Raw genomic sequence first — 15,706 nt, forward strand, 5'->3', positions numbered from 1 at the left:
GTTTCCTGCCCCCACTCCCACTGGCAAGTTCATCTACTCTGTTGCTGGGGCATCCCTTCTCACTGATACCCAAGATGACTACTTCGGGATTCCAATGTAGATGGAAGACGTCCAGCCTCCTGGACTGAACAACTATAAGATTCTTGGCCTTTCTGTTGGGAGGCAGCCATTGTTGGACTAGCTGGACTGATGGATCTACTTTGAATATAGATTCATTCTTTCAGGTCCCTTCCTCTATAGAATGCTAACCAATGCCCAGGGCTTCTGTTCAAATGTGGTCACTGTCTCTAAGACCCCAGCTTTGGAACATCCGGTGGGCTCAAGTACAGGGCTTATGACTCTGATAAAAAGGTTTCTCCCTGCCACAGAACCCGGACCTACCCTGCTCCTGTTCTGCCTCGTTCTGAATTTCCTTTTACCAAGTACAGCTGGCCAATGCACACACTCATAGCACAAACATACACACACCTCAGAGGGCCAAAGGAAAGCAGAGAGAGTTTCACTCCTGTAGGTTGGCCCAGTTGAAGCCCTCCCCTGGCTCCCCAAAGTACTAGGGCTACTCACCGTCTCAGGCTCCTGTCCCCAAATGCCCCAGGCTACTGTGTCTCCATTAGGAACTGTGTCTACACCCCGTGACCTTCAACCAACTCCCCAGCCAGAGAGAAGCCACACTCACTGTGGATGGAGTTTGTAGAGCGTCCCGTCCACGCCCACAGTTACATTCAGGTGGTCTAGGCCTCTGTTCTCTCGGATCTTTTCCACCACGGCGGCCATGCCGGCACCACACAGCTGGGCCGCCCGCTTGGACACCACCCCACACACGGTCTTGACCAGGATACTGTCGTCGCACGTGCTGTTCAGACCCAGCTGCTGAAGGATGGCCCGCACCTGGAGCAGCGCTAATCGGTCACTGCGGAGCACAAAAGCCCAGTGAGCTGGATGGAGCAGGCCCACGGAACCCTTGGAACAAGAACCTGTCTAAAGCGTTCTGCTTGTCTATGAATGGCATCCCAGGGGTTTATTCCCCTTCTAGATAGATTAAATTAGAAGAATACACACACACACACACACACACACACACACACACACATTTGTAGGTAGGTGTGTCTATGTATACACCACAGGTACCCAAAGAGGCCAGAGGAGGGTGTCAGATCCCCTGGATCTGGAGCTATAGGAAGCTGTGACTTGCCTGATTGTGCAAGGTGACAATCACACTGTGGACCTTTAGAAGGGGTGAGAGCCATCTCTCCTGCCTTCGGCTTCTAATTGTGTATGTCTGTGTGCATAAGTTATAGGTTCCTGCGGCAGCCAGAGGTGTCAGATCCCCTGGAGCTCAAGGTACAGGTGGCTGTGTGCAGCCTGAATGAAGTGCTAGGAACCAAACTCAGGCTCTCCGCAAGAGCTGTGATTGCTCTTAACCAATGAGCAATAATCTCTCTGGCTCACCCCTTCAAACCACTGGCTCTTTTTTTTTTTTTAAGATTTATCTATTATTATACATAAGTACACTGCAGCTGTCTTCAGACACCCCAGAAGAGGGCGTCAGATCTCATTACAGACGGTTGTAAGCCACCATGTGGTTGCTGGGAATTGAACTCAGGACCTTTGGAAGAGCAGTCGGTGCTCTTACCCGCTGAGCCACCTCGCCAGCCCTAAACCAGTGATTATTAAACCCGTGGGTTGTGACTCCTTGGAAGTCTGATGACCCTTCCATGGGTGTCACTTAAAACCATCAGTAAACACAGGTACTTACCCTAGGATTCATAACAGTAGCAAAATTACAGTTTTGAGGGAGCAGTGAAAATAATTTTATGGTGGGGGGGTCACCACAACATGAGGGACTGAATTAAAGGGTCGCAGCATTAGGAAGGTTGAGGTCTGTTTTGGTTTTTGGTGGTGGTGGTGGTGGTGGTGGTGTTTTTTTATGACAGGGTTCCTCTGTGTAGCCCTGGCTGTCCTGGAACTCACTCTATAGACCAGGCTGGCCTGGATCTCATTGATCCGCCTGCTTCTGCCTCCAGAGTGCCGGGATTAGAGGTGTGTACCACATGCTAGACTACAGAAATTACAGCTGAAAAATTTTCAACTCTTCCTAATCCCAGTGACCCCAGGAAATGCCATTACATTCTTTTCTCCCCCTCTTCTTCCTCCTCTGTTTGAGAGAGAGGGCGTCCAAGGTGAACTAGAGACTCACCGGCTTCCCCTCCTCACCTCGCCGCCCAGCTAGAAGAGATCACTTTGAAACTATAATTTCCTAAGGACAACAGCAGGGCTGGGAGGTGGCTCAGCGGGGACAGCACTGGTTATGAAAGTCCAATGAACTAATGTAGCACCCCTACAGCAAGATGAGAGGCTGGCCGAGGGATCGGCCTTCTCTCTTGGCCAGGAGAAAGGAGTCCTCTGACTGACACATGTCACACACACACACACACACACACACACACACGAAGTAATTTTTTTAATGCCCTTTGTCACCACACCTTAATTTGCATTATTCTACGTCAGCCAAGATGACGTTTGTTCCCTTGCTTAAGGGTCATATGAGTGACCTAGTGTACCCCAGGGCTTTCCCTTCTCCTAGTAAACTGAAAGAGCTGAGATAAGACTGGCTAGCCTTTCTCAAAGACTTGTGTGTATGCAATTGTACACGCACTGCATGTACGAAGTCACTACCTTGGTCTGCGTTTGAGACAAGATCTCAAATAGCCGAGGCTAGCCCCAAATTCACCACATAGATGAGTTGGGCCTATAACTCCAGATCCTCTGGCCTGTAGCCCTTACATCAAGCTTTCATCATGCCCAAGAGGAGGAAATGGGAAACTGAGGCATTCTTGGAAGCACAGTCGAGGCTCACGGGGTCGGAACTGTTGGGATCTGCGCCCCCAGCCCCCACCATGCTTCTGCCTCTTGTCACACGCAAAGCAAGTGTTTTTCTCAGTGTACTATTTGTCATCCTCCCCTCCTCCCGCATACCAATCTTAAAAAGGCCTTACAGAACCTATGGAGCTCTGGTTTGTTCTGTCTTTGCCATTAAGCTGTTAGAAACTGGCAGCTTACATGAGGATGCTGGGGATGGCAAATGGAGTGGCCATTTGGAAAAACAATATGGTGGTTCCTCGGGAAACTGAAAAGGGAATTACCACAGGACCCAGCCAGTCCACTTGTGAGTATATGCATAAGAGACATGACAGCAGGGACCAAACAGATGTTTACTCCCCAACCCCCTCTCCACCATGTTCAGAGAGTCATTTAAGGGAACCACCCAAGCTGCCAGACAGTAGCACATGCGGGAAAACAAAACGTGATAGGTGCATCCAATGGAATATTACTCAGCCCTAAAAAGGGAGGACCCAAAGTGGATGAGCCTCAAAAATACTCTGCGAAGTGAAGTACTCTAAACACGAGTTTGGAGTTTGCTGAAAGCAAAATGGTGCTCAGAAACTCCTCCCCTCCCTGCTCACCTCTCGATCTGAGAGAGAAACTTGGTCTCGAAGATGCCTCGGGTCTTGAGTGGCTCAGAGATCTGTCCCCGGAAGAGGAAGCCTTTCTTGGTGAAGTCAATCAGGATGTTACGGACGATCTCACCCAGGTACATTCCACTGATCATCTTCTCAAACCTGAGTGGAGAGGAAGGGAGGGCACTGAGTAAGAGGTCCGCTCCCACTGGGACCAACAGTCACTCCGGACCTATGATGGCCAGCCAAGGGTATGATCTCGGTCACATACCTGTCCTGTGCCTCCCCGAGCAGGCTGACAGGGGCTAAGAAGCCCTCCGCCCTCCCCACACTGATGCCCCCTGGAGTCACAGAAAACCGTGTTAGGTGGCCTCGTTGGTTGTCTTTGCCTGGTCCATTCCACTCCGCTCTCAGCCACGAGCCACACCCCAGAGAGGGTCACCCCAGACTGTCACTCTTCCAGGCCCAGGTTCTCTCTCACCTCACCCTTCTACAGAGCATACACAAGGCTCCCCCTCTCTCACCACCACCACAGTGACTCCTGGTCCTGAGAAGACAGGGAACGAGTGTCTTGCCTAGACCCCAGCCCAGCACAGTACAACGCCCTCAGCAGTTCCTGACTAAGCAAAAAAAATCTCAGTGGAGTCTTAAATGGACAGAGAGAAAGTTCTTTGGGTTTTGTATTCATATATTGATGGTTTTGGTTGGTTGGTTGGTTGGTTGGTTGGTTGGTTGGTTGGCTTTTGATGGTTTTGTGGTTAACAGCATGGGGCAAGTCTGGTGAGTCCCAACACTTTCAAGATTAAACTGAAGCAAATTTATTTTCCAAAGGACATAACTCAGACCATCTCGTCCTGGCTATGCCAATGAACAAGAACGGTACTCTTGGGAGACTGGAACGGTCACCTCATTGCTAAGTGGCTACTGTTCTTTCAGAACCAATGTGACCTGAGTGGTAAAACTTTGAGCAGCCACAAGGGGGCGCAGGATCTTGTAGTGAGAAGGGAGTCTACCTCACTTACTGAAGAAAGTCCTCAAAGGTAAGAGACCTTTGAGCCATGGCTAAACTCCTTCAGTCCCCAAAGGGCAAACTAGGCAGCATGTCCACTGTCACAGTCACTTCTAGGAATAATCCTACCCCACACCAGGAACCAAAAACCCACTTATACCAAAGGGATAGGCTTCCAAGCCCCTGTGCAGCCATAGAATCTGGCCAACCCACTCACGGGCACCCAGCAGGCTGGTTACCTTTGTTTCCCACTGTTTAGAGAATATTCGTCCACCACTTTGTCGAAGTCTGTTCTGATGTCGTCCAGACAGCCATTGTCACCAAAGGCACCCCACTCCATATTGATGCACATCTGGCCCTGGTTCCCCTCTACCATCTCCACGTTCTTCATCTCCTCCATGTAGCAGGCATTGCTGCCAGTCCCTAGACAGAAGGAAATGATGGGGCTGGCACCAAGGGCTTCACACTTGGAGTTCACACTGGGGGAGAGACTTCACACTCAGGAAGGGTCCTCACACCCTTCATATCTGGGGGGCTTCATACGGGGAAAGAAACAAATGGTGGAGTGGGGGGCTTCACACCAGGAGCTCTGATGCACAGGGCAAGGGTTGCTTACAATTTTTAAATTAGTTGTCATACACACACAGATTTGGATTAAGTATACCCCCTCCCTTCCAGTCCCTCCCCATCCTCTATCACTTTTTCCCTCTCAACTCTCTGTGGTGCCATCTAAACACACCGACTGAGCAGAGTTAATGCTGCCTGCATGTGGGTTAGGACCCGGTACTGGAGCACAGGGAGGTTCTCAGGGTCCCCATCTCCAGAGAAAACTGAAACCCTGACTCTCGTCCCCCCAGCAGCCATCAGGTGCAGTGCCGGCCGATAGCTCCTCAGCTAGTGGTGGGATCGTGACCCTCCTGCCCCTCGACTATGCTGGGATCTTGTCTGCCTTGATCTTGCACAGGATCTGCCTGCAGTCAGAGCCTCCGATTTCATGTGTGCAACTGCCCTGTCATGTGTGCAAAGATCCTTTTTTTTTTTTTTTTAGACTAGCCAACCACCTCTGGCTCTTATAACCATCTGCCCCGTCTTCCAAAATGATCCTTGATCCTTGGCAAAAAGGGACTGAGTTACTTGCATTCTATCAACTGAACTACATCCCCAGCCCTCACCAGTGTGTATATGGGTGAGGTATATATATATATACATACACATACATTATATATGTGTGCATATATGCATACATATATTTATGTTTGGTTTATGAGATAGGGTTTCTCTGTGTAGCTTTAGTTGTCCTGGAACTCACTCTGTAGACCAGGCTGGCCTCAAATTCAGAGATCTACCTGCCTCTGCCTCCCGAGTGTTGGGATTAAAGGTGTGCACCACCATTACTCAATCTCTCTCTCTCTCCCTCCCCCACCTTTAAAATGTACATTTGGTGTTTGCCCTACGTCTGGGTAAGCAGGTTGGATTCACTGGAATTTGAGTTACAGACAGTTGTGAGCTGCCATGAGGTTGCTGGGAATTGAACTCTGGTCCTCTGGAAGAGCAGCCAATGCTCATAACACTGAGCCATCTCTCCAGCCCTATAGAGTTTTGGTTGGTTTTTGTTGTTTTTGTTGACTGTTTTTGAAACAAGGTTTCTCTGTGTAGCCTTGGCTGTCCTGGAACTTGATTTGTAGACTAAGCTGGACTCGAACTCACAGAGATCCTCCTGCTTCTGCCCTACTTTCCGCCCCCCCACCCCCCAACCCCCAAATGCTGGGATTAAAGGCATGGACCACTACCAGCCAGCTGGGTGTATTTCTTGAAAACAAACAAAACATTTGGTTTTTCCATTGTATCTGGGAACTTACATTTAAATGGCAAATCTGAGGTAAACGAGGGTGGGTTGATTGATCTTTAAAACAAACAAACCCTAGCTGGCTGGGTACTTACTATGTTGACTAGGTTGGCCTTGAACTTGCAGCAATCCTCAAGTGTCCACCATTTTGCCTAAAGCCTAACCTGTTGGCCTGGGCAGGGCTATATTTATGTTGCTATATGCTCTTACAACAAAGGAATGTATTGCTACACGCGTGCACGACAGTCTGTGGTACCAGCAAGGCAAGGAGCCGCTGGGCAGAAAGGTGGGAAAGTCCCAGCACTTTGAAGCTTGCTGACTAGATGTAGTCACAAGAAGTGAATAAGCAGCGCTCTCTCTCTCTCTCTCTCTCTCTCTCTCTCTCTCTCTCTCTCTCTCTCTCACACACACACACACACACACACACACACACACGCACAGTAGCTAGAAGACTGTCTACTTTTGTCCCTCCACCATTCACTTCTTTCTTCTTCTTCTTCTTTTTTTTTGTTTTTTCGAGACAGGGTTTCTCTGTGTAGTCCTGGCTGTCCTGGAACTCACTTTGTAGACCAGGCTGGCCTCGAACTTAGAAATCCACCTGCCTCTGCCTCCCAAGTGCTGGGATTAAAGGCATGCGCCACCACTGCCTGGCGGCTCATTCACTTCCTGTGACTACATCTAGTCAGCAAGCTTGGAAGTGCTGGGACTTTCCCACCTTTCTGCTCAGCGGCTCCTTGCCTTGCTGAGCAAGTGGCTCCTTGCTGGTACCACAGACTGCCATAGTCAGGGTTACCACTGCTGTGCTGAAACCTCCATCACCAAAGCAACTTGGTGAAGAAAGGGTTTATTTGGCTTATGCTTCCCCATTGCTGTTCATCACTGAGGGAAATCGGGACAGGAACTTAGACAGGGCAGGAACCTGGAGGCAGGAGCTGATGCAGAGGCCATGGAGGGATGCTGCTTACTAGCTTGTTCCCCATGGTTTGCTCAGCCAGCCCAGGGATGACACCACTCACAAAGGGCTGGGCCCTTCCTGCATCAATCACTGGTTAAGAAAATGCCCTACAGGCTTGACTGCAGCCCATCTTACCAGAGGCATTTTCTCAGTTGAGGTTCCGTCCTCTGATGCCTCTAACCTGTGTCAAATTGACATAAAACATAAAGCCAGACAATACACTGACACCATAGGAGATCTGCTGCTTCTAAGACAAGGAAAATTCCTCTGGGTGGCGTGTGGCTCTCAGGAAGCCTCTGGTTTCCATGTTTAATCTCCCTAGAGCATTTCTTACACAGTATCCCCTAAGACTGGGAAGGAGCACGGATTGGTGCTGTTTTAGCCCACAAGGGGCTTGGACACAAAATGGGAGGTACACTTTCATAGCAGACTAGTTATTTTAAAACTGTGGTGTATGGAATCAGAATTCACCTTGCAGGGGAGTTCAGTTCTGTTCCTCTACTGTGGAGTGAACCTGGGGTCTGGGCTCAGGCCAGGAGGCTTGGCAGCAGGTGCCTTTAGCCACTGAGATCCCCACTGCTATCCCTGCCACACAGTCCACTGAGGTCCGCACTCCCAGCCTGGTATATGGCAGTTTTAACGTCGTGACCTCTGGCTTGTGGTCACTGAGCTTGTCCTACTGCATAGACTGAAAACTCAATCAAGGGGGCATTCCCACAGATGCCCTGGAGCCTGCACTCATGAAGCTCTTTGCTAGGTCTCAAAGAAACCCAGGACAAGTCTCACCCACACTTCTCACCCCGCCCCCTACCCATAACCACCTCCTCTCCCCCCAGCTTTTCTTTCTTATATATAATTCAGCCATCTTGTCCACTGAGCGAGCTCTCTCTCCTCTCCCCTGTTCTCTCCTCTCTCCCTCTCCCCTCCCCCTCTCTCCTCCCTCCCTCCCTTCCCCCCTCCCCTCTGGCTCTCCCCCAACCCCCTCCACCTCTGCTCTCCTGACCCAGTGTCTTCTGCTAGCCCTGTTCAGTCTGGCCTCTTCCAGATACCTCTGGCTGAAGTCTCCCTCACTTCTACAATAAAGCCTTCTCCTCTGCAACCAGGCAACCACTTCTGACACTGTAACAAAGCCTGCAGGGATATGAGTGAGCTTTCCCTCCATTCAAGGGGAATGGCTCCCCACCCTCCTCTACCACTGGATTGTTTCTGGTTTCTCTGTTCCCTTCTACCCAAAGTACAAACAAGGAGGAAAAAAAGGAGCCCTAGAAATAGAAGACGCAAAGAAAGCCAATATATGTAAAACTGTATTCCCTGGCCATAAGAATTTTAAACAAAGAGGTCGGTTGATGGAGGCAAGAAAAAGCTGGCTGAATCCTGGCACCAGCTCCCCTCATAGGGCAGGAAGGTGAGGCCTGGCGTCTAAGAGAATATGCCCAGTCACGCTGGGTTTGCAGGTCTCACCTACGCCCATCCACAGGCAAAAGGCTGGGCAGGGCAGGGCTGGGTGGTGAATGCTTTGCCAAAAGGAAGAAAGGTATAAAATCTCTGGGGCAGAAGCCAAATACCTTTCATCTGGATGTGCTTCCTGACTTTCTATTTCAACAGTTGTTTCAAGTAGCTTAATAACAAATACAAAGGCTTTCCCCAGTACAGAGGGCAGCCTGTGTGAGTCCCATCCCGACCTTCAGATGCTGGAAATGATCTTGAGGCGGCGGTGACATTTCGAGATGTCCTACTAGTGCTTGCAGGCATTAGTGACTGAGAAAGTGTTTGGGGAGTGCAGTGGTTAACGTGAACTGTCAACCTGACACCACCTAGAATCACCCTGGGAAGAGAGTCTCAATGAGGGACTGTCTGCATTGGGTGGAAAGAGCATCTTATGTGAGTTGAAGACCCAGCCCACTGTGGGCAGCACCATCCCCTAGGCAAGGGTCCTAACTGGGTAAGAGGGGGTGGAAATCAAGTTGAGCACAAGTAAATCTGTACATTCCTTTCTTTCTACTCTATAATGTGCCTAGTTGTCTCAAGTTCTTGCCTATTCGTAACCTGGAACTGGCAGCTAGAATAAAGCCTTTCTCCCCTAGGTTGCTTCTGTTAGGCTATTTTATTATATCAGCAGGTGGAGGTGAGGACCAACATCCAAGGTTGCTCTTGGACCTCCATAGGCACTGTGTGGCAGGCACACACACGCACACACACACAGAGTTTAATCCTCTTGAGGTGTAGACCTCACAAGACGACAACCTACAGGGTTGGAGTCACTTAGACAGTGGCTACAGATGATGAAGGGTTCCCAGGAGCACAGTGGCCCTTCCAAGCTACAACACAGTCAGGAGTGGAGATGGTCTCGACTTCCTTTTTAGCCCTTGAGTTTGCAGCCCTGAGGCTCTTGCGCATGGTCTGGTTCCAGGCACCCCACTCCATCTACCCAGGACACATGAGCTTTTTTGTGCCTCATTTCTAGAGAGCTTCCTGACTGACGGTCCAATCCTAACGGATTTGTAGCATCCTGGGGTGTAGCCTGCCTCTATACAGAATTCTAGAGGAGGTAAAAATGGTACCCACAGATCAACCATTCCCCCACTAAAGACTGAACTGTTGGGTTTGTACCACAGAGGAAACGCCAACATCCACTTCCTGGAGAAGAGACCCTTTTACGGTACTTACCCACGATGAGTCCAATCTCACAAGTGGGTTCTTCATAAGCACAAGTCATCATGGTGCCCACAGTGTCGTTGACCACAGCCACCACATCCAGGTCAAATTCCTTTGAAAAGAAGGGGACACGAATGTAGGGAAGGGTCAGCTGGGCCTGGCTTGAATCCTGCTAGTCTAGGCTGTGGACTGGACATTTCTGGGAAGCAGGGTTGGTTTCCTGACTGTGTTCTATAACTTGACACAGAATAGCAATACTGTCTATAAGTTTATTCCAGCCAACAGGGCCATCCATGTCCGACGGGTGCTTGCACTCTGAAATGCCTGGCAGTTCCCGGCTGTATGGGCTCTCAGGAACTTTCCATCGTTCCATTCCTATGAGTCATGATTTTACCTCTCTTTGGGTGTACCATCCTTTTCACATGTGCACGCGCACACACACACACACACACATACCACCCTACAGCACACATGTGTAGGTCAAAGGATTCTCTCCCTACACCACGTGGGTCCTAGGAACTAAACTCAGGCCCTCGGGCTTGGTGGCAGGCTGTCAAGCCAGCTCACCAGCCCATATTACCATCCCTTAATGATACAAACTGACAAATGTCACTTGACCGCCTGGCAGTAACTGGGGCGGGCGTGGGGACAGGGACACTTCCAAATCGCATGCTTCTGTGGTGTTCCAATTCTTCACAAAAAAAGCAAGCTTAATTTTTGTACCCCCCCCACAAGGTAAAAATTATTTTAAAAAGATTAAGTTACCTCTCTCCTTTTTACAGCATCCCTCAGTAAAGTGGCTACATCGTGACCCACACAGTCGGTGGCTTTGAATCCCTTTGTCCACGTGATCAAGATTCCCTAAAACAGGAAAGGCACCCAAAGAGTTTAGGTGAGTAACCTTCAGGTCACTTTTCAGTCAGGAGAATGTGACACCCTACCTCCCGGGCAATAACCACAGAGGCTGTAAAGCAAGAGTGGAATCCGGTGGGCTGGCCCCCTCCCACCATCTTCACAGATATCTGCTTTCTAAACCCACTTCACAGATGGAGAAATGGAGGCACATAAGGTTGGCTTATTTAAAGGAATGCAAAAATTCAGTAACAGTGTTACTTTATAGGCAGTCTTTAGGCTTCACAGGTCTGAAGTTATACACTGCTGGGGAAAAATGCCACAAGTGTGCTTGTGCATATGTCCCATACCTGGAATCTCAGCACTTGAGAGACGGAAGCAAGAGATCATCTGTTAGTTCAAGACCAGCCTGGGGTACTTAGTTAAGTTCAAGGCTAGCCTGAGCTATATAATGAGACCTTATTAAAAAAAAAACAAAAACAAAAACATCAGACCTGCAATAAACAAGAGTTTAGGAGCAGAGATGTAGCTCAGTTGGTAGAGGGTTTGCCCAGAGAACACAGAGCCCTGGCTTTGATCTCCAGCACTGCACAAATCAGGTGTGATAGTAGGCACTCAGAATCCCAACCCATGGGAGGTAGAGGCAGGAGGATTAGAAATGATGGGCCATCCTTGGCCACACAAGGAATCTGTGTAACAGATTCCCAGCCTGGGCAACATAAGCCCCAGCCTTTAAAAAAAATGTTTAGAGAGAGTCAACTGATGTTAGATGTATGTGTCTGTGTGCCCTGTCTCTGTGTCCATGTATGTGTGTGCGTGTGCGTGTGCGTGTGCGTGTGCATACACTTCCCTCCTTTTGATGTTGCTTGTCTGGAATTATTCAATCCCTGTTTTCATGGCTGTAGTCAACCTCCTTAGGCTGGAGCTTTTCTGATGACACCACCTTACTTAGCTCTCCGGGGGCTGCCAATCAGTTCTTAAACCATCCCCTCGGGCCCCTCCCTGGCCGCGTCTCCACTTGCGCCACACAGGGCTGCCTGCAGATCTTCCAGACAGGCTGGCTCCTCCCTCAGTGACTCAGCATCACCTTCTCGCTCTCTGCACACAGTATGCCCACCCAGGCCTGGCCCTTCCCGCACAGTGGCAGAGTGCTGGCACGTGCCTCTGACTCTGGCACTGCCATAGGAAACCCCTAAGGACAGAAATTGTAAATGGATGGAAAAAAAAAAGAAATAAGAAATAAGAGGAGGAGGATATATGCCTGCTCCGAAAGTGTGGAGACGATTTTTATTGTAGACACTGGGAGAAAGCAGGCAGACGAAGGAGCCCAGGCTAAACACGGCAGTTTGACTTAGGCAGGACCAAGAAGAGAGACAGGGAAGGAGAGCAAGAGAGGAGTCACCATCCAAAAAAGGAGCCTGGTATAACCAAAAGGACTGAGAAATATAGGGATCAGGGTGAGGACGGGGAGGGGGGGGCGGCGAAGCCCAGCCCCCAGGAGGTTCAGGGTAGGGGGTGGAAGAAAAGTATGGGAGGAGCTACAGCTACAGAGTGAGACTTGTCCTGTGTTGAACCCTAACAGAAACCCTCCACCTGCACCCACACCTTAGTTCCAGCGGTGGGGGAGAGCCACGCCCATCTGGGACCCTTTTCATCCCATAGATTGAGCAAGTATTTACTGCAGGTCTGTTCTAACAGGGCACTGCCCCAGGGCCTATAGGCATCCAGCACCTTGCTGTACTAGCAGCCACAAGGAAAGCCGCCAAGGGCTTGAGGATGTAGCTAGCTGGCAGAGTGCTTGCCTAGCATGGGCAAAGCTCTGGGTGCCACTCCCCAGTACACAAAAACCCCGGTGTGGAGGAGGACACAGTGGTGTCAGAAGAGAAGGCCGTGGCTACAGAGCAAGTTGGAAGGTGGCCTGGGATAAGGGAGTGGAGGGAAAATGGGGTTGAGGAGGAAGGAAAGAAGCAAAGGCCTGGCGAGCTCCTAAGATGCGTGCAAAGCTCCATACTGAGAGCTATGCTTTGTGTCCAGAGGCCCCAAGGGTTCCCAAAAGTCATGGCTCCAGTTTTTTTGTTTGTCTTGGCTTCTTGAGACAGAGTTTCTCTGTGTAACCCTGGCTGTCCTAGAACTCACTCTGTAGACCAGGCTGGCTTCAAACTCAGAAATCAGCCTGCCTCTGCCTCCTGAGTGCTGGGATTAACAGTGTGCACTGCCGCTGCCACCTATCAGGATAGCCTCTTCCAAACAATGGCTCAAGAGTAGAGTTTTAGGGATGTTCTGGAGAGGGGGCATTCTGGAGAGGGGGACCCATGAGACATGTAAGGCTGTCCCAGACATCCAGGGATACCCCCAAGGTAGGAGGAAACCCTAGCCACAGGAACTGAACACTGTCAGGTCCACAGGAAAGACACTCACGCAATCTAGGCTGGTCTGCTTGCAGGGAAACGAGAAGGTGAAGCCCAGAGGCATCCGGGGGCCTTTGATCCCCATGTAGTCCAGGAAGTCGGAGATGCAGGAGACAATGTGGTCAAACAGCTGGAAGAGAAAAGGGATGGATTGGCCAGGCTCTCTTTAGTTTCACACTTTTAGCATGTACACATATAGACACACACACCCAGACACACCCAGACACACCCAGACACACCCAGACACACCCAGACACACACACACACACACACACACACCTTTCTTTAGGAACTCCCCAGTCACTGGAGTATCACGGGCTCAAAGGGTCCGATGCTTTAGGGGCACAGGGCCACAGCTACAATGTTATGTAGCAGACACAGGTTATCTCATGACCACCAGTGCCATTGGCCAGGTGTGGGCTGCACAGGCCTGCATGCGTCGGGCCCACCTTACCTCATCCCCGGTGCCCTGCATGATTTCCAGGGGAATGGAGTAGATCTTGTTGTGCATCTCCACTGTTCTCTTTTTCCCACTACGGATCTTTACCAGTAGGACTCGGAAATTCGTTCCTCCGAGATCCAAGGCCAGGAAGTCACCATGCTCTGTCACAAGGAAGAACACAGAGAAAAAGCCTCAAACGGCTGCGTGCATCTTAGTGGCCAGTAACCCCCCCCCCCAGTCTGCCCCCCTCCGGCATTACAGAGACGACTGTGAATGGTCCCTGTGGTATAGAGCATGGTCTAGGCTCTGAATCACAAGCTGGGCTAGCATTAGAATGGTGGCCCCAGAAGGGAACCACTAGGCACAATGAACTTCACTGTCACTTAAAAGCCTGACAACAGTATCTTCATTTTAGTGACCCTCATATAAAAATGCATAATTTGTACCAATGTATGAATCTAAAAATGATCACAGCCTCCCCTCCCTCTTTGCAATGTGGGTGTATGGTTGTTTTTGTTGTTATCGTTGCTATTGTTTTTGTTTTGAGACAGGGTCTGTGTAGCTGTGGCTGTCCCAGGAACTCATTCTGTTGACCAAGCTGACTTCAAACTCAGAGATCTGCCTGCCTCTGCCTCTGCCTGCCTCCCCAGTGCTGGGATTAAAGGTGTGTGCACCACCATTCGGTTTGGACCTATGGTTCTTGTCACTGAAGACAATGGAAGAACCCGCTTCTCTTCTTTTTGGATTCTGGAACCCAAAGGGAAGTGGCGTAGGCAAAGCTGGGCCAGCCCTGGCCTCGGCCTCCAGATTCTGCTTCTGTCCAGCAGCAGAGCACAGTGACCCATGGGTGGGAAACCTACGGCCAGCTATATCGGGTATATTGTAAAGACTGAGGGTGGCTTCTCAGTTGACCCCCAGCAGAGGTCAGCAGACCCTGGCCTGGATTAGCAGAATCACACAGCTGACCCACTGACCCACTGAACAGTGGTTGGTTTATAGCACTAAAATTGAGAAATCCCTGGCCCACTTCCGCCTCACCAAGCAGCGGCTCATGAAGGTGAAGGTATATCTTCTATCCCAGACAGTTGGTATTCTGAGGCTCCACCTAAGAATCTCTTCAGTGTCACCATGGAGCTAGGCTCAGTGAGGGGCGCAGATGCTTCTCCGACCAGCCCAGGTAATGCGAAGCCCCAGGTCACACATACCCTGACACTACTTAAAAGATGAGGACCATGTGAATTCTTCTGTTGGTTCGTCTCATGTAGCGCATGCTGGCCTCGAACTCACAATGTAGCTGAGGCTGGCCTTCAACTCTAGAGCCTCCTGAGTGCTCAGAGTGCAGGTGTGTTCTGCCTGCAAACTTCGCATTTTCCATTTCTAACACGGTTTTACAAAGAGCACCAGCCTGGGAAGTCCCACTAGGAAAACTGAAGTGCTCTAAGTCCCCCAAAAACACACACACACACACACACACACACACACACACACACACACACCACACTGCACTGGGTTGGGTAAGATTCCAGCTCTTGTAAAACTAGACATGGCCAATCCAACAGCATCCTCAAGAGGGTTCTAATATGTCCCTTACCCATCCCCATCTCTACCCCTCCCTCTTCCTGGGATAGAGGTGTGGCAGCCCCAACAAGCCCTCACCAGTCCCATCTGGGATGCTCCGGACATAAGAAGGCAGCATTTTGACCGTAGCTCTGCTGTGGGTCTCCTTTCTCAGCCCCATTTCCATCTCTGACCGCAGCTTCTTCTTCACCTCCATCAGCGCCTGCTTGCTGAGGCGGAAGTGGGACAGGGTTTCCTCAATCTGCCGGTGCTGCTCGGCCAGGCGGTAGGCCACAGCGGTCACCATGGCGGCTCCCTTGCCGCTGCCACTCTCTGAGAGGAGGAACCGGACATCCGAGTCAGGCACCAGGCGCCTCAGGGTCTTGTGGAACCGCCGGGAATACCTGAGGGAGAAGGTGGCAGTGGGTGAGCCACAAGGGCTGGACCAGGCTACCTGCTAGGGCCAGGTTCGAACTCTCCTATCAGAACGCTTTGATTCCATTCTGCTACTGCTCTTTGCTTAT

At 50.5% G+C, this 15,706-nt stretch overlaps 1 protein-coding gene across 4 annotated transcripts in view; it reads right to left on the reverse strand.

Moving 5' to 3' along the window:
* The window catches only part of Hk1 (hexokinase 1), a 108,625-nt gene that overhangs the window by 1,747 nt on the left and 91,172 nt on the right, over positions 1 to 15,706 (reverse strand). For all 4 annotated transcript variants that reach the window (XM_085842838.1, XM_085842837.1, XM_085842836.1 and 1 more), the window contains 8 exons: positions 15,282 to 15,586; positions 13,638 to 13,786; positions 13,194 to 13,313; positions 10,689 to 10,784; positions 9,936 to 10,035; positions 4,707 to 4,890; positions 3,465 to 3,620; positions 677 to 910 (listed from right to left, as the gene is read on the reverse strand). In XM_085842838.1, the coding sequence (XP_085698964.1) occupies positions 677 to 910; positions 3,465 to 3,620; positions 4,707 to 4,890; positions 9,936 to 10,035; positions 10,689 to 10,784; positions 13,194 to 13,313; positions 13,638 to 13,786; positions 15,282 to 15,586 (1,344 nt within the window). The remainder of the gene's footprint in view (positions 1 to 676; positions 911 to 3,464; positions 3,621 to 4,706; positions 4,891 to 9,935; positions 10,036 to 10,688; positions 10,785 to 13,193; positions 13,314 to 13,637; positions 13,787 to 15,281; positions 15,587 to 15,706) is intronic.

This window comes from Mus caroli, unplaced genomic scaffold, assembly GCF_978045245.1.
Source record: "Mus caroli unplaced genomic scaffold, Mus_caroli_1 scaffold_9, whole genome shotgun sequence".
NCBI lineage: Eukaryota > Metazoa > Chordata > Mammalia > Rodentia > Muridae > Mus > Mus caroli.